The sequence below is a fragment of the Coregonus lavaretus genome (assembly GCF_964263955.1).
Source record: "Coregonus lavaretus genome assembly, chromosome: 14".
NCBI classification, from domain to species: domain Eukaryota; kingdom Metazoa; phylum Chordata; class Actinopteri; order Salmoniformes; family Salmonidae; genus Coregonus; species Coregonus lavaretus.
The window spans coordinates 26,524,629-26,543,890 of NC_140001.1; the positions used below are offsets into that span (position 1 = coordinate 26,524,629).

General features: G+C 41.9%; 1 protein-coding gene across 2 annotated transcripts in view; it reads left to right on the forward strand.

Moving 5' to 3' along the window:
- LOC311141391 (transcription factor 7-like 1-B) overlaps window positions 1-8,216 on the forward strand; it is a 51,389-nt gene extending 43,173 nt beyond the window's left edge. The window contains exons 5-12 of one of the 2 annotated variants that reach the window (XM_084176701.1): window positions 3,040-3,175; window positions 3,372-3,474; window positions 3,792-3,875; window positions 5,503-5,649; window positions 5,903-6,065; window positions 6,182-6,289; window positions 6,518-6,569; window positions 7,286-8,216. In XM_084176701.1, coding sequence (XP_084032827.1) covers window positions 3,040-3,175; window positions 3,372-3,474; window positions 3,792-3,875; window positions 5,503-5,649; window positions 5,903-6,065; window positions 6,182-6,289; window positions 6,518-6,569; window positions 7,286-7,773 — 1,281 coding nt within the window. In that variant the 3' untranslated portion in view covers window positions 7,774-8,216. The remainder of the gene's footprint in view (window positions 1-3,039; window positions 3,176-3,371; window positions 3,475-3,791; window positions 3,876-5,502; window positions 5,650-5,902; window positions 6,066-6,181; window positions 6,290-6,517; window positions 6,570-7,285) is intronic. The other variant, XM_084176702.1, reaches the window with a different exon arrangement.
- The last annotated feature ends 11,046 nt before the right edge of the window (window positions 8,217-19,262 follow it).

Sequence of the window (19,262 nt, forward strand, 5' to 3'; positions counted from 1 at the left end):
ATTCAATAATGCTTTATGTAACCATGATATAATATGAAAGCTTTATCCGTATCATGGGTTCTTTGTTTGTTTACACCTAATGTGCACTTTGAACAAATAAATGTACTTCACCTTTTACAAGGCGTTAAACATTTGAAGTTAATTTTATCTTGCTTTGTATTTGTAAATATTATCCTCATCACAACTGGCATTTCTGAAATCAAAGCAGGCTTTGGAAGCAGGAGAAACAAGTTTGCTAAGACTTAAAAAGGGGGAAAGGTTGGAACTGCTATAAAAAGGGGCAGAAAAAGCATGCCTGAAATTTGGAACAATTCTAAGCAGCGTGAAGTAAGAGAGCGTACAGCCGTCTCAATGCAAACCTTGTTCCCTCCTGGACCTCATTGGTTAGACGAAAGGTTGAGAAGGAGGTGGGGAGGGATACTGAAGAAAGGTTAGGTTTGAGGAACAATATTCATTTCTCCCCCCCCCCCACCCCTGACCCTCCCATGTGACGAGTTGGGCCAACAAGCGTTCCATTGAGCGGGGCAGCCAGGGGAAATGACTGAGGCTGAACGCTGCCTAATGAAAGAGACGCTGGTTATTATTACCATCCTCCTCCTCCTGGCTGTCCTGGCCAGCTCTAGTGCAGTTAGCTAGCAGACTATGGGGATCTGGAGTTTCTCTGGCACCACACAGCTCTATTAAAAAAGCTGAAATAACAATGAGTTTGCTCCAACAAAATCTAAGTTCTTTAACTTCTTGAAGTGTATATCCCAACTCCCATTGTGATTTATGCTGTATTGTGAGTGCTTTGAGTGTATAGGATTTTATTCCCTTAGACCATATAGATAGATCTAGTACCAGTGTAGTGTACTCAAACCAAATCAATGAGAGAACCTACAAAATTGTTTAGGGGTAACGTCATCCTACACTCCGATCAATTGAGGGCTGAATATTGTGTGGGTGAGTTAGAGGCGTGAGATAAGGGATCCAGCCATGTGTATGGGCATTGAGCTACCTAGAGTACTTACAGGTGTGACTTTTGGATCTTGGGCTGTGTTGTTTTGCCTGTTGAGCTGAACAAACAGTTCTCTCCTCCACTAAATGGCCGTAATGGTGTTGGCATGTATCCACTGGCTTTCACTGTGCCTTGGTGGGGATCCAGATTGCATCATAGGGCCCGTCACACGCACAGCCACAGCCTGCTTTGTTTACCAGGGAGGAAGGGCGGCAGCCAAACAGGCAGGCACAGACATAGGGGCTCACCTTTACACACATGACTCAGTGATACAGTGACTACCAACAACATACAGTGCATTCAGAAAGTATTCAGACCCATTGACTTTTTCCACATTTTGTTACGTTACAGCCTTATTCTAAAATTGATTAAATTATTTATTTTCCTCATCAATCTACACACAATACCCCATAATAACAAAGTTAAAACAGGTTTTTTGAATTTTTTGCAAATATATATATTAAAAAAATATTTTAAATAAAACCTTATTTACATAAGTATTCAAACCCTTTGCAATGAGACTCAAAATTGGCCTCAGGTGCATCCTGTTTCCATTGATCATCCTTGAGATGTTTCTACAACTTGATTGGAGTCCACCTGTCGTAAATTAAATTGATTGGACATGATTTGGAAAGGCACACACCTGTCTATATAAAGGTCCCACCTAAGCCATGAGGTCGAAGGAATTGTCCGTAGAGCTCCGAGACAGGATTGTGTCGGCACAGATCTGGGGAAGGGTACCAAAAAATTGCATTGAAGGTCCCCAAGAACACAGTGGCCTCCATCGTTCTTAAATGGAAGACATTTGGAACTACCAAGACTCTTACTAGAGCTGGCTGCCCGGCCAAACTCAGCAATCGGGGGAGAAGGGCCTTGGTCAGGGAGGTGACCAAGAACCCGATGGTCACTCTGACAGAGCTCCACAGTTCTTCTGTGGAGATGGGAGGACCTTCCAGAAGGACAGCCATCTCTGCAGCACTCCACCAATCAGGCCTTTATGATAGAGTGGCCAGACTGAAGCCACTCCTCAGTAAAAGGCACATGACAGCCTGCTTGGAGTTTGCCAAAAGGCACCTAAAGGACTCTTAGACCATGAGAAACAAGATTCTCTGGTCTGATGAAACCAAGATTGAACTCTTTGGCCTGAAAGCGTCACGTCTGGAGGAAACCTGGTACCATTCCTACGGTGAAGCATGGTGGTGGCAGCATCATGCTGTGGGGATGTTTTTCAGCGGTAGGGAGTGGGAGACTAGTCAGGGTCGAGGGAAAGATGAATGGAGCAAAGTACAGAGAGATCCTTGATGAAAACCTGCTCCAGAGCGCTCAGGACCTCAGACTGGGGCGAAGGTTCACCTTCCAACAGGACAACGACCCTAAGCACACAGCCAAGACAACGCAGGAGTGGCTTCGGGACAAGTCTCTGAATGTCCTTGAGTGGCCCAGCCAGAGCCCAGACTTGAACCCGATCGAACATCTCTGGAGAGAACTGAAAATAGCTGTCAAGCTTATAGCGTCATACCCAAGAAGACTCGAGGCTGTAATCGCTGCCAAATGTGCTTCAACAAAGTACTGAGTAAAGGGTCTGAATACTTATGTAAATGTGATATTTCTGTTTTTTTTTTATAAATTTGCAAAAATGTCTAAACTGTTTTTGCTTTGTCATTATGGTCTATTGTGTGTAGATTGATGAGGGAAGAAAACAATTCAATCAATTTTAGAATAAGGCTGTAACGTAACAAAATGTGGAAAAGGTCAAGGGGTCTTTATATTTTCTGAATGCACTGTACCTTCATGCTCACTGGCTCCATGGTGGATTTGGAACATTATGATGCAGAGGGCTATACATGTATGTCAATGAAAATGTCATATGTCAAGCATCATGCACAACATGTTACAAATGTCAGACTGTGTTATCTGTATGTTATGGATGAGCCTATTTCTGTGTTTGGAGACCCAGGGAGACCAGTAAACCCCTGGTCTATCCTATCCTCTCTCTCCCATGTCTAAAGTCCCTCTGTGTGTTCCTCTTGTCTCTCCTACAGTCCAACAAGGTCCCAGTGGTGCAGCATGCTCACCACGTCCACCCACTGACCCCCCTCATCACCTACAGCAACGAACACTTCTCCCCCGGAACCCCTCCCTCACACCTCTCCCCGGAGATCCTTGACCCAAAGACAGGTACACACACAACCTCATGGAATATGATGTTGCTGCCTAGTATAGCCTCTGATCCAAAGCATTACATGGCTTGCATTAAACTTTAACTGAGGTATGTCTGACTTAATCATCGGTTAATTTCTTAGAGAAAATGACCTTGACTGTGACTAGTAAAATGACCTAAATGCTTAAGTTGTCCCCTCTGTGTTCCCTTCAGGCATTCCTCGGACTCCCCACCCATCAGAGCTCTCTCCGTACTACCCCCTGTCTCCAGGTGCAGTGGGACAGATCCCTCACCCTCTGGGCTGGCTGGTGCCACAGTGAGTAACACACAGCATTAAATAGTACAGTCCAAATCTCATATAGTATAGGAGAAACATTGACTACAGTCTGATGCATTTCTTGAACTTTAAAGCACATTCTGATGTAGTTTTAATATTAAAACACTGTCATATTTGAGATATGTATGATAAATACTTCACATTCTATGGGTTTTGTCATGGGTCTTGTAATCAATTTGAATGGTGCTGTTCCGCAAGCAGGGGATTGCAGTTGATGAGGGCTGGATTAGTGCTGCTGCGTTCTCTCTCAGCTGTGTCTGATCCTCTTCTCACTGGTGCCTCTCTCTCATTCTCAGGCAGGGCCAGCACATGTACTCTATCCCACCAGGGGGGTTCCGTCACCCCTATCCCGCCCTCGCAATGAATGCATCCATGTCCAGGTGAGTGGATCTCTCTGCTCTAGTGGTTATATTACACTCTGTAGTCATGTTTCTGATGTTGTCATTGCTGATTTAGTTTATAACAGTATTAGGACAGGGGTATCCAACTATGGACAGTCAGTGGGGTAGGGACTATAAAGGAATGTGGGGGCTAAGTCTTCTAAAGATGAGATCTGACTTCCTTCCAAAGAGAAAGTGAACAGACTATTGGCATTCAAAACCCTACCCGGTAGACAGCACTGTCTTTTCCTGCTCAGGCCAATATTCTGAGTTTCTCTGCTACACACACACACAAAGATGAAAGGGCTAAGAATCGATTAGGACAAATCAAAGCTCATCTGAACCGACAACTCCCATCTGATTTAACTCTCTGCCCAACTGTCAAAATTGGAAAGATTTGTAGCGAGCCTTCCGGTGCTAGTATGGGATGAAATATTCATCAGGGTCTCAATGGGATCAATAGTACTCTCAGCTCCTGCCACATTGTTATAAAGTTTGTCTTACCGTCTGCCCCCCTTGAACAAGACTTGATAAGTGTGTCAGGTAATACTTGACAGTTTTGCCATAAATATATGATAATACTGTATGTACTGTATCTCGTACAGTATGTAGCTAAATGTCTGCTTGACATTTTATGTTTTATATTTTCCTTTTCCTCATAGTTTATTTGGGCTGCTGGGATGGTAATGGTTGAAGAGGTCCCTCTTACGTATGAGATGATAGTTTAAGTCAAAAAATATTGGTGAGATTAGTTTAATTACATTTCCCCTATTGGGTTGTCCTCAATTTGACTTGTTACTGTTATAGGGATACTTCAGGATTTTGGCAATGAAGTCCTTTATCTACTTCCCTGGAGTCAGATGAACTTGTGGATACCATTTTTATGTCTGGGTGCAGTTTGATGGAAGTTGCTAACTACCGTTAGCGCAATTGCTAACTAGCATTAGCGCAATGACTGGAAGTCTATGGGAACAGCTTGCGAAACTACCTCTAACTTCCTTCATACTGGACACAGAGACATAAAAATGGTATCCACAAGTTCACCTGACTCTGGGGAAGTAAAGCAAGAAAAGAGTCTGTGCACACTCACAAACTTACAGTACAAGGCTATAGTATATTTTGGACTTTCATGGACCATATCTGTCTTAAATGTTATGAGATTTTTATGAAGCATTAAAGGTTTTGCCATTCAATCATGCATTTAACAGGAATGCATGGCAGAGGAGCATGGACCTTAATTTTCCCCTTTGTCCATGTACAATGTACCATTGTGTTGTGTTAGCACCACTCTCATTTTCCGACAGCTATCTGAATGTGTTCTGTTCTGGTAGCTGTGGAAGGCCCTCCATGGTTTGGAACACAGGGAGGAAAGTGGTTTCAGGTGTCAGGGCCCCTTGGTCACCATGGTTACCACACACTCCACTTTTCTCCAGGCATGGTCGGATAAAGGGGCTTTTGAAGAAGCCTTTATTTGAACAAAAAACTAAATATGTAGCTAATTTTGGACATTACTTTAGTCTAGACTCCAGACAGACGGTCAAAGCAGTTGAAGTTGACTTGACAGGGCAGACAGAAAGTGCCTGTGAAAGTTTAACAGTTGGTGTTGTTTGTCTTTGTTGTTTTCCAGCTTGGTGTCTAGCCGTTTCTCCCCCCACATGATGCCCCACCACCCCCATGGCATGCACCAGACTGGCATCCCTCATCCTGCTATCGTATCACCAGCCATCAAGCAGGAGCCCAACAGTCATGACCACATGAGCCCCTCTATGCATTCGTAAGGACCATTAACTAACAGATTCTTCATATTTACTTATAGCCAAAAATATAAACTCTTCATACTCTGATCTTATTCAAATTGATTATTGACTGAGTATCCAGTCTCTATTTATAATTCCATTTAGAGGGCCAGGATTCAAGAATATCCAGTCTCTTTGTAACAGGTCAGCCAGGTCTTCTGGAAGGGAATCAGACCTCACACACAAGGACTATTTTAAGTGACATTTGCAATGTGTGTTTTGTTGTCTCAGCAGGAAGTCTCCTGGCCCGGTGAAGAAGGAGGAGGACAAAAAGCCCCACATCAAGAAGCCTCTGAATGCCTTCATGCTGTACATGAAGGAGATGAGGGCCAAGGTAGTGGCTGAGTGCACCCTGAAGGAGAGCGCTGCCATCAACCAGATACTGGGCCGAAGGGTGAGCACAGCACACTGCCTGACCACACACACAACAGTTTGGGGATGTGTTTGTGGACGTAAATTCTGTACATGCTTCGACTTGTTCTCTGACTTTTGTCATGTTTGTGTTCACAGTGGCACTCACTATCGAGAGAAGAGCAAGCCAAATACTATGAGCTGGCAAGGAAAGAGAGGCAACTCCACTCCCAACTCTACCCAGGCTGGTCAGCACGAGATAACTATGTGAGTAGGACATTTTTCCATGGATCTTTTAACAATGAGGGAAATGTGGGTTGCTTAAGCGCCCCCTCATTTCCACTTGGTTTAAAAATGATTCCATACTGTATCTGTAATAATAACTGTACTTTTGTTCTCATACACTGAAGTTGTATGAGGTAGTGTTGAAGCATGTTGCTGTCACTTGGATAGTGACCAGTTTTTTCTAAATACATTGTTTTGTTATCTGTGCAGGGAAAGCGGAAAAAGAGGAAGAGAGATAATAAGCCAGACTCAACACCAGAGGGTAAGGGGCCCTTTTCTCTCTCTGTTCTTCTTGGATCTTTCCTCTCTATATAAAGAACTCCATCTATAGGCCTGTGTGAAATAGTGCCTCAAGCTTCACTTGGCTTGTCATGTGACTTGACAGTGGTCCAATACAACATGCAATACGCAAAATAACACCTTTTTATGTTTTGACTTGAGTTTTTCCTTCTTTACTATCTCCTTATTAACTCCTCTCTTCCCTCTATAATTTGACAAGCAGCATATGAGGTTCAGTGCTAATAGTGACGTTGTGGCAGGTATGTCTGCTGTTATGAACCAGTGTGGCTGAACTGCAGGTCACTGCTCTCCACTCCACCCACAGTGTTCTGGTCTGTTGCAGCACAGCACTCAAACCCCATTTACATGCAGGCATTTAACGTGTCATCGACTTTGTTTATATGATATCACAGAGTTTTTTTCCACCCGATTGTTTTGTTTTGTTTTATTTATAAAAGTGTATGCCATTTTGTTGTTAATTTCACTTCAGCAATTTAGACTATTTTTTAATACATTAATTCAAAGTTGATCTGTTTGTCCCAGACCTTTTGGTTTTCCATGTTCTGTACATTGTCTGTGAATGTTTTGTATTTTTTGGCCAGCTATCATGTATGCAAGGGAACGGGCACTGTTGAAGGACACGATTTTAGGCTTCTTTAACAGCAATATTGACAAAGCCCCCTCCTTTTGTTTCCCCAGACTTCTCAATCAGGAACAAGAAGCAGTGTGTGCAGTACCTGCCCTCAGAGAAGATGTGTGAAAGCCCTGCCTCGTCTCACGGCAGCATGCTGGATTCTCCAGCCACACCCTCTGCAGCTCTGGCCTCCCCAGCTGCGCCTGCTGCCACCCACTCAGAGCAAGCCCAGCCCCTGTCCCTCACCACCAAACCAGAGGGACGCCTGCACCATCATTTCCTAACTGGCAAGCCCTCTGGATCCGCTTCTTCTTCATCATCTTCATCCTCTTCCTCTTCCTCCTCGTCCCACCCAAGCATCTCTATCCCTATTGGTACTTCAGGCAGCCACTCCAGTCACTCCGCACCAATTTTCTCTCGGCCAATCCCCTTCAGCTCCCTACACCACTCGATGCTCTCCCCGCCCTCTCCTTTCCATCAAGCAGCCCTACATTCCCATCACGCCCTGTTCCAGTCGCAGCCCCTCTCCTTGGTAACCAAATCGTCTGACTAAATCTACAAAAGCAATTATTTTCTCTTTTATTGTGCTGTATATTGCTTTTACTTTTCAAAAAATAGATATTAGAACAACTTTTTTTTTAATGATGAAAAGGAAGAAATATTATTGGTCAATATTTGATCCCCTCCTTTCCTACTCTCAATGAAACAAAATTTATTTTTTTGTAAAGTTTACTGCAGAACTGGTTTCTCTTTTTGATGCATTTATCCAATGAACTAGTTGTATAAAATAACCCATGTATAAAATGTTTCTTTAAGAAAAAACAAGGAAAATAAAAAACACCCTCTCCTTTTAACCAAAACCTGGTTTAATGTTAGTATTGAGTTTAATTAATAGTTTTTGCCAATTATTTCAGTAATTTCAACGATCCCTTTTAAATTCCCAAGCGTGTGACCTTCCTTTGACATGTTAAATAAACCTTTGAGATTGTTTCTTAGAAATGCCTGGTTCTCTTTTCTTCCATGCGCTCTGCAAGAGGAGTGTTACTTTCATCACTCCCTGATCATGCACATTCATTTGAATATGAATCAATAACATAATTGTTACATTATATGAATTTTGAAGCAATGTACACATTTCCTACAGATTCAAACCATGTAGATGTAAATACAGGTGCAGATGCTAAGTTGGAAGGAGCCTATTTGCTGGGAGTTTTAGAACTTATCAACAGCTGATGGAGATACTATGAAGTTCTTCAAGATAAATATTGGAAGTGGGCATTCATTGGTTAGTGACAGATATGTTGTATTTTTGGCACTTTAGTTGTTGATAATAAATATATCATGACGGTAGTGGGGGAAGAATCAATAGTTAATCTTTAATAGGGTGAATTTAGGCTAACCACACTGGAAAATGAGAACCTGTGCCAAATTATAGACTTCCTGGAATGTAGAGTCCCATAACAACGACAAACAAGCAGGTCAGCCTCCTCTCCAGCACACCAAACCCCTTTCCCTCTCCCTGTTCCTCGCACAGTTTTACTGCATCTTTATTCACCATTTGGCACAGTGCTGAGGCTTTAATTAACTCAGAGGTAATGGGATGTAGCCCCTGGGACCTAATTAGGCTATTCAGTTAGTGAAAAATACACAAGGTAGGTTACAGTTTTTGGTGGCTTTGGAGATGAGGACAAGTGCCAGGGATGGTCCAATTAGCCTCTAGCTGTGGTACTAGCCTGGAAGAGCACATTGAAGTTCCTTCGCCGTATGACTCTGTATGTTATACAGCTTACCTTGTCCTTATCCACACCTCTCATAAAGAAGGGAGAGAGGAGAGCTACTGTTAGATTGTCATTGAGATAATTGGTAGTTTGGGTATTCTAAAAATCAAATGGAAGTAAGCAATTAGTCATTGTATTCCTGCAACATCCAGATGGTAGGAGACTGACCAGTCTTCCAGTCCCAAATCCACTCCTTTGGTTTCCCCAGGGTATCCCCTCCTGTGTAACACTAATAATGGTTGACAACATGCACACTCATTTGCTTACCATGCTCAGTATCCTTATCAGCTCTGATTGAAAGGCTATGAACATACATAATAGCCTAGTTATGATGGAGCAGAGTAAACAAATATGGCTCTGTACACAAAATGATGAGTTTTATTCTAATTCTATATGTATGCAACCAATACCAATAGCTGTCATTCATTAGTATTGTCCATAATCAATAACTTGAACCATTTCCTCAACACAGTTGTAGGACAATGCCCTCAGACAAGGGCGTCTCTCTCTCGCTCTCTCTCAGACAGGGTTCTTTATGGCCTGAACTGCGAGTGACAGACTGATGGACATGTGCACACAGAGGATTTGTTTCCTTTTTTGCCCTGCGGTGAGATACTGAGATGTCAGTCTCCAAGCAATGTTTTAACTAATCATTAGCTATAATAAGTCTCTGCTTGTTTTCCTCTGTCTTACATCATCACAGGCAGAGGCTGTGGTCTCTGGTGCCATGCCTGCCTGCCCTCAGCTACTTCTCCATTCCATCACTGAAATTACAGGTAATGAGTTGTCAAAAACAGCCGATAAAACTGGCTCCTCAAGGCTACACATCTATTGTAATGTTGCATTCTCTATAGTCAGTAACCCATTATAAAACTGAGAGACTCCAGGTGAATGACTTAAAATATGTTGGCTATTCCAGGCTGGCTTCAAGCCATGTAAAGCTGCTTCAAGACATGGCTGCGTCAAGCAATGTCAATGAATTTCAGTCAATATCCATCTTGTTTCAAAATTATCGTAGGAATACAGGTTCACAATTTGTGATGAGGCAATAGTATTAGATGTTGTTCTTGTTTCATACACTATATATACAAAAGTATGTGGACACCCCTTCAAATTAGTGGATTTGGCTATTTCAGCCACACCCATTGCTGACAGGTATATAAAATCGAGCACACAGCCATGCAATCTCCATAGACAAACATTGGCAGTATAATGGCCTTACTGAAGAGCTCAGTGACTTTCAACGTGGAACCGTCATAGGATGCCACCTTTCCAACAAGACCGCCGAGTGCTTAAGTGCGTAGGACATAAAAATCATCTGTCCTCGGTTGCAACACTCACTACTGAGTTCCAAACTGCCTCTGGAAGCAACGTTAGCACAATAACTGTTCGTCAGGAGCTTCATGAAATGGTTTTCCATGGCCGAGCAGCCGCACACAAGCCTAAAATCACCATGCGCAATGCCCAGTGTCTACTGGGGCCAGTATGAAAAATGTATGCACTCACTAATTGTAAGTCGCTCTGGATAAGAGCGTCTGCTAAATGACTAAAATGTCAAAAAGAAAATGTGTAAAGCTCGTCGCCTTTGGACTCTGGAGCAGTGGAAACGTGTTCTCTGGAGTAATGAGTCACGCTTCACCGTATGGCAGTCCGACGGACAAATCTGGGTTTGGTGGATGCCAGGAGAACACTACCTGCCCAATTGCCTAGTGCCAACTGTAAAGTTGGGTGGTGGAGGAATAATGGTCTGAGGCAGTTTTTCATGGTTCGGGCTAGGCCCCTTAGTTCCAATGAAGATAAATCTTAATGCCACAGCATACAATGACATTCTAGAGGATTCTGTGCTTCCAAATATGTGGTAATAGTTTGGGGAAGGCCCTTTCCTGTTCAGCATGACAATGCCCCCGTGCACAAAGCGAGGCCATACAGAAATGGTTTGTCGAGATTGGTGTGGAAGAACTTGACTGGCCTGCACAGAGCACTGACCTCAACCCCATCGAACACCTTTGGGATGAATTGGAACGTCATCTATGAGCCAGGCCTAATCGCCCAACATCAGTGCCCAACCTCACTAATGCTTGTGGCTGAATCCCCGCATCATATTCCAACATCTAGTGGAAAGCCTTCCCAGAAGAGTGGAGGCTGTTATAACAGCAAAGGGGGGACCAACTCCATATTAATGCCCATGATTTTGGAATGAGATGTTTGACAAGCAGCTGTCCACATACTTCTGGTCATGTAGTGTACGTAGCTGCAATGTATCAAATTCATATATGAACAAATTCTATCCTTTTTGTTGCTTCCTACATAAAGGCTAGATGCTGAATTTACTTTTCTTGATATTAGTATTTTAGGTTTAATTTGCACAACATTGTGACGTCTGAATCGTTAGCCCCTCGTTGATTAACTATAATAGAGTGATAATTAAATCTTATGATGTAACTAAAAATGTAGCAATAGCATTCTACCTATAAACATTTTCCTGATCCCATTTGAAAATAACAGATATTGGTACTGTATGTCAACTGTTGTTTATTGAAAGAGGGGGGTTACTGTCACCCATTGTAAGTGTGCATCCCTAGCCCTTACTCGTCACTGTTTATCCAATAGTAAGTAATGTATTTGGTTGCCTCTACTAGACATCTGCCATGTGCACAAGGTCAGATTTAATACATGTTAATTTTGCTCATTAATTTCTTGCAGTCTCTTGTCAAGGTTCTTTTTTGGGCCCTCCTTTGATCTCAAATTCATTCCAGGTTAACTCTTTGATATTTCAAATGCATGACGTGGAGACATTGCATAGACACGTCTCCACTTTAGAGACCAAAATAAGTCCCCCATTAGACAGAGGAGTTAATACGATTCCTCTCAGGTTAGAATATCTGTGGTTAATTCTTAGAGATAAACCATACTATTGGATTATAGAGAAGGATCCATTCAGATTGGCATTCAGGTGACACTGTAACATCCTGTTATTATATGCAGGTAGCATTCTGTCAAAAGGACATAAAATCCTAGGAGTGGCTTATAGGCTACAATATTCAGGTCTGGATAGCATGTATGAGCCATAATAACAGTCAGGATGAGTAAGTACTTACTGACTTACTGCAAATTGAGATTATGTGACTAAACTCAACAAAAAGAAGAAGAAACTGTATTATGAAGCCAAGATCAATGATATAAAGAATGATGGAAAAAAACTTTGGAGTACTTGAAATGAAATTATGGGCAGAAAGACTAATTCAACTCCATCTTTCATTGAATCAGATGGCTTATTCATCACAAAACCATTTGATGTTGCCAATTATTTTAATGATTACATCATTGGCAAAGTGGGCAAACTTAGGCAGGAAATACCAACAACGAACAGTGAGCCATCGTATTCATGCATAAAAAAATGAATAATGAAAGAAAAGCATTGCAAGATTGTATTTTGTAAAGTTCACTAACTTCAACATTTTGTGGGAGAGATGGATTTTTTTTTGTTATCGATCAATAATGACAAACCTCCTAGCATTGACAACTTAGATGGAAAGCTACTGAGGATAGTAGCTGACTCTATAGCCACTCCTATCTGTCATATCTTTAATTTGACCAAATACAATGCTATTTCTCTGTAAACAAATTAACAACAGACTTTCAGCATGCTTATAGAGAAGGGCACTCAACATGTACTGCACTGACACAAATGACTGATGATTGGTTGAAAGAAATTGATAATAATAAGATTGTGGGAGCTGTATTATGGCTTTTCAACCTCTGCCATATCGTGGATTCAGAGCTATCTATCTAACAGAACTCAAACGGTTTTCTTTAATGGGAGCTTCTCTAATGTCAAACATGTAAAGTGTGGTGTACCGCAGGGCAGCTCTCTAGGCCCTCTACTATTTTCTACTTTTACCAATGAACTGCCACTGGCATTAAACAAAGCATGTGTGTCCATGTATGCTGATGATTCAACCATATACGCATCAGCAACCACAGCTAATGAAGTCACGGAAACCCTTAACAAAGAGTTGCAGTCTGTTTTGGAATGGGTGGCCAGTATTAAACTGGTCCTGAACATCTCTAAAACAAAGGGCATTGTATTTGGTACAAATCATTCCGTAAGTTCTAGACCTCAGCTGAATCTGATTATGAATGGTGTGGCTGTTGAACAAGTTGAGGAGACTAAATTACTTGGCGTTACCTTAGATTGTAAACTGTCATGGTCAAAACATATAGATTCCATGGTTGTAAAGATGGGGAGAGGTCTGTCCGTAATAAAGAGATGCTCTGCTTTTTTGACACCACAATCCAAAAAGCAAGTTCTGCAGGCTCTAGTTTTGTCTTATCTTGATTATTGTCCAGTCGTGTGGTCGAGTGCTGCGAGGAAAGACCTAGTTAAGCTGCAGCTGGCCCAGAACAGAGTGGCACGTCTTGTTCGTCATTGTAATCAGAGGGCTGGTATAAATACTGTTCATGCCAGTCTCTCTTGGCTAAGAGTTGAGGAGAGACTGACTGCATCACTTCTTCTTTTTAGAAACATTGTGTTGAAAATCCCAAATTGTTTGCATAGTCAACTTACACACAGCTCTGACACACACACTTACCCCACCAGACATGCCACCAGGGGTCTTTTCACAGTCCCCAAATCCAGAACAAATTCAAGTAAGCGTACAGTATTATATAGAGCCATTATTGCATGGAACTCCGTTACATCTCATATTGCTCAAATAAACAGCAAACCTGATTTTAAAAAACAGATAAAGTAACATCTCACGGCACAACGCCTCTCCCCTATTTGACCTAGATAGTTTGTGTGTATGTATTGATATGTAGGCTACGTGTGCCTTTAAAATAAAAAAACATATATGTACAGTCGTGGTCAAAAGTTTTGAGAATGACACAAATATTAATTTTCACAAAGTCTGCTGCCTCAGTTTTTATGATGGCAATTTGCATACACTCCAGAATGTTATGTTATGTTAGACCCATGGGGCGGCGCGCAATTGGCCCAGCATCGTCCAGGGTAGGGGAGGGAATGGCCGGCAGGGATGTAGCTCAGTTGATAGAGCATGGCGTTTACAACGCCAGGGTTGTGGGTTCGATTCCCACAGGGGGTATGAAAAAATTTATAATGTATGCACGAACTAACTGTAAGTTGCTCTGGATAAGAGCGTCTGCTAAATGACTAAAATGTAAATGTAAATGTTATTTAGAGTGATCAGATGAATTGCAATTAATTGCAAAGTCCCTCTTTGCCATGAAAATGAACTTAATCCCCAAAAAACATTTACACTGCATTTCAGCCCTGCCACAAAAGGACCAGCTGCCGTCAGTGATTCTCTCGTTAACACAGGTGAAAGTGTTGACGAGGACAAGGCTGGAGATCACTCTGTCATGCTGATTGAGTTAGAATAACAGATTGGAAGCTTTAAAAGGAGGGTGGTGCTTGAAATCATTGTTCTTCCTCTGTTAACCATGGTTACCTGCAAGGAAACACATGCCGTCATCATTGCTTTGCACAAAAATGGCTTCACAGGCAAGGATATTGCTGCTAGTAAGATTGCACCTAAATCAACCATTTATCAGATCATCAAGAACTTCAAGGAGAGAGGTTAAATTGTTGTGAAGAAGGCGTCAGGGGGCGCCCAAGAAAGTCCAGCAAGCGCCAGGAACGTCTCCTAAAGTTGATTCAGCTGCGGGATTGGGGCACCACCAGTGCAGAGCTTGCTCAGGAATGGCAGCAGGCAGTGAGGCGAATACTTTTGAAGGATGGCCTGGTGTCAAGAAGGGCAGCGAGGAAGCCACTTCTCTCCAGGAAAAACATCACTGACAGACTGATATTCTGCAAAAGGTACAGGGATTGGACTGCTTAGGACTGGGGTAAAGTCATTTTCTCTGATGAATCCCCTTTCCGATTGTTTGGGGCGTCCGGAAAAAAAGCTTGTCCAGAGAAGACAAGGTGAGCGCTACCATCAGTCCTGTGTCATGCCAACAGTAAAGCATCCTGAGACCATTCATGTGTGGGGTTGCTTCTCAGCCAAGGGAATGGGCTCACTCACAATTTTGCCTAACAACACAGCCATGAATAAAGAATGGTACCAACACATCCTCCGAGAGCAACTTCTCCCAACCATCCAAGAACAGTTTGGTGACGAACAATGCCTTTTCCAGCATGATGGAGCACCTTGCCATAAGGCAAAAGTGATAACTAAGTGGCTCAGGGAACAAAACATAGACATTTTGGGTCCGTGGCCAGGAAACTCCACAGACCTTAACCCCATTGAGAACTTGTGGTCAATCCTCAAGAGGCGGGTGGACAAACAAAAACCCACAAATTCTGACAAACTCCAAGCATTGATTATGCAAGAATGGGCTGCCATCAGTCAGGATGTGGCCCATAAGTTAATTGACAGCATGCCAGGGCAGATTGCAGAGGTCTTGAAAAAGAAGGGTCAACACTGCAAATATTGACTCTTTGCATAAACTTAATGTAATTGGTCAATAAAAGCCATTGACACTTATGGAATGCTTGTAATTATACTTCAGTATACCATAGTAACATCTGAAAAAATATCTAAAAACACTGAAGCAGCAAACTTTGTGAAGACCAATACTTGTGTCATTCTCAAAACTTTTGACCACGAATGTAGTTATGTCCTTGAGCTGTTCTTGTCTATTAATGTTCTGTATTATATCATGTTTCATGTTTTGTGTGGACCCCGAGGAAGAGTATCTGCTGCTTTTGCAACAGCTAATGGGGATCCTAATAAAATACCAAATATCCACATTCTACATGGACAGTCTGGGAGGGGCAGGACTGCAAAAAATACATTTAGTGCTGTCTCAAATTTCAATTATGTTATTGTCTACAGCCAGAATGGAAAGAGGCTACCAGATTATCAACTAAAGTAATACATGCATACAGGGTTCAAATATGGGTTCAAATATGTCATCTTTCTGTACTTATCCAATCATCCTATCATTATCTTGATGCCCCAATCGATAGATAACAGGATGTTGGAAGTGTCTGGAAGGTTTCAGTGTGTTTGCTTCTCCCCTGCTTTCTCAACGTGATATTAATTGATTGTTTCCCCCCAGTTTGACAAGACTCAGCTGGCACCTCTATGAAGACAGGTATCGCTGGCTGTGAGCTTAAGAACCCCCTGCTTAATGTATTATTCATACCCATTTGACCTTAAAGAAGGCAATGCAAATGTAGCTCAAGAATGAGATAGATCATCCAACTTTCTAAATGTCAAACACCATAATGAAGACACATTCATTACAAGAATCCACAGGTCTCTCATTTCCAGCTGAGATGTAAAGTACCTCTCATTAACATTTGGATGATTATCACTTCCACAAACTCAGGTCATGTGCTCAAACAAGTTGCATTTTATTGATGATTCAGTATGGAGGATTATCTCAAGGCTTTTGCACATATTGAAAGATGTTTATTTTGCTGTGCCTAGGAGGATCTAGAGCTTTTTATCGCATAAATTGACAAACCAAATTGCAAACAGCTCCATGGTAATTAGTTGTCAGACCCCACTGATTCACTCTGCATTTGCATATGAGTGTGTTCACAGTAAGATCGTTCACAACACTGTGGCCCGGCATGGATCCCAATGTAATTTCATATGACACCATAAAATAATAATTGTCCTATTTCACACATGTACAAGTGTGAATAAATACACGTGTGAATTGGAAATATATTTTTTTGCAGATCCCAACTCCCCCCGAGAGTGGGGTCACAGCCAGGGTCTGCTATTATCAACAGCGACCCTGGAGCAATTAGGGTTAAGTGCCTTGCTCAAGGGTACATCAACAGATTTTTCACCTTGTCGGCTCAGAGATTCAAACTAGCAACCTTTCGTTCACTGGCCCAACACTCTAACCGCTAGGCTATCTGCTGACAAAATACACAAGAAACCTTTACTTCATAAAAACAATGGATTTCTTAAACCAAACCACCTTGAAGGATCACAAAATGCTCCTCATGGGATTTGAACCAACAACAATTTGCAACCTGGTCTCAGCGCATTTCGTATTATTCTCTTTGTAAATCCGATACTCTCCATTTAGTATGATAATTACATTTCGTATGGTATGTATTCATTTGTGGATGTCCCTCACCCATTCCGTATGATATGTTACGAATTACAATTTCTGTTATATGTTATGAATTTGCTAAACTTGTTATACACTGAACAAAAATATAAATGCAATATGTGAAATGTTGGTCACATGTTTCATGAGCTGAAATAAAAGATCCCAGAAATGTTTCATACACACAAAAATGTGTGCACAAATTTGTTTACATCCCTGTTAGTGAGTATTTCTCAATAGCTAAGATAATCCATCCACCTGATAGGTGTGGCATATCAAGAAGCTGATTAAACAGCACGATCATTACACAGGTGCACCTTGTGCTGGGGACAATAAAAGGCCACTCTACAATGTAAAGTTTTGTCACACAACACAATGCCACAGATGTCTAAAGTTTTGAGGAAGCGTGCAATTGGCATGCTGACTGCAGGAATGTCCACCAGAGCTGTTGGCAGTAAATTGGCAGTACGTCCAACCGGCCTCACAACTGCAGACCACGTGTATGGCATCGTGTGGGCAAGCGGTTTGCTGATGTCAACGTAGTGGACAGAGTGCCTCGTGGTGGTGGTGGGGTTATGGTATGGGCAGGCATAAGCTACGGACATCGAACACAATTGCATTTTATCGATGGCAATTTGAATGCACAGAGATATGGTGACAAGATCCTGAGGCCCATTGTTGTGCCATTAATCCGCCGCCATCACCTCATGTTTCAGCATGATAATGCAGAGCCCCATATCACACGGATCTGTACACAATTACTGGAAGCTGAAAATGTACCAGTTCTTCCATGGCCTGCATACTCACCAGACATGTTACCCATTGCGCATGTTTGGGATGTTCTGGATCGATGTGTACAACAGCGTTTTCCAGTTCCCGCCAATATCCAGCAACTTCACACAGCCATTGAAGAGGTGTAGGACAACATTCCACAGACCACAAACAACAGCCTGATCAACTCTATGCGAAGGAGATGTGTCGCGCTGCATGAGGCAAATGGTGGTCACACCAGATACTGACTGGTTTTCTGATGCACGCTCCTACCTTTTTTAAGGTATCTGTGGCTAACAGATGCATATCTGTTTTCCCCAGTCATGTGAAATCTATAGATTAGGGCCTAATTAATTTTTTTCAATTTACTGATTTCCTTATATGAACTATAACTCAGTAAAATATTTTAAATTGTTGCATGTAGCGTTGATATTTTTGTTAAGTATATGTTACGAATTGGAGAAACTTACAATATGTTACCAATTTGCAAAATGTATGGTATGTTATGAATTCTAGCTAGGTGGCTAATGTTAGCTAGGCTAGGGGTTAGGGTTAGTGGTTAGGGTAAAGGTTAGGGTTACGTTTAGGAGTTAGGTTAAAGGGTTAAGGGTTAGCTAACAAGCTAAGTAGCAAGTAGTTGAAAAGTTGCTAATTAGCGATTGTTGTTTGTGATGAAATTTGAACTCACAACCTTTGGGTTACTAGACGTTGGTATTATACACCCACCCTAACCAAGTAACCATCTGTCTTATGTAACCATACAAAATGTAACGTATCATACTAAATGGGGTGTCTCGGATTTACATACAGAATAATACAGAATGCTCTGAGAACAGGTAGCATTTTGGTCTGTAAACAGCTCCCATTAGACTTTAGCTGCAAACTGGCCTTTCTCCTATACAGATTGTGACAAGCTCTAGTAGCTAGCAGGCCTATGCTGATTGGAAATGTATCACAAACGTAATATTAATCGGTTGATATAGGCTTCTACACAGACCGGTATAAATATAAACCACTTATAAGACATACTGGAAAATATGGTTTAATATGATATTCTGTGATACTAGTGATCAACTTCAAGGTTTATCACACCATCAGTTGGCCTGTACTGACCTCTGCTGGATTTCTTTAAATATTGCAATTGGCCGACAAAATACATACATTTTGGAGCGATTGGAGTTGTGTGAACGCGCATCGCATTCAGTTTGTATAACCTACTATTAATGTAAAAAAAAAAATCATCTCTGTTTTGTTGACAATTATTCAATCTGTGACGTGAGATCAGGGGTGTATTAATTACCCCTATTCTGTTGCAAAACGTTTCTTAAACGGAAGCCAACGGAACGAAACGGGGAGGGATCTAGCAGAATTTGTCCAATAGAAACTGTCGTTT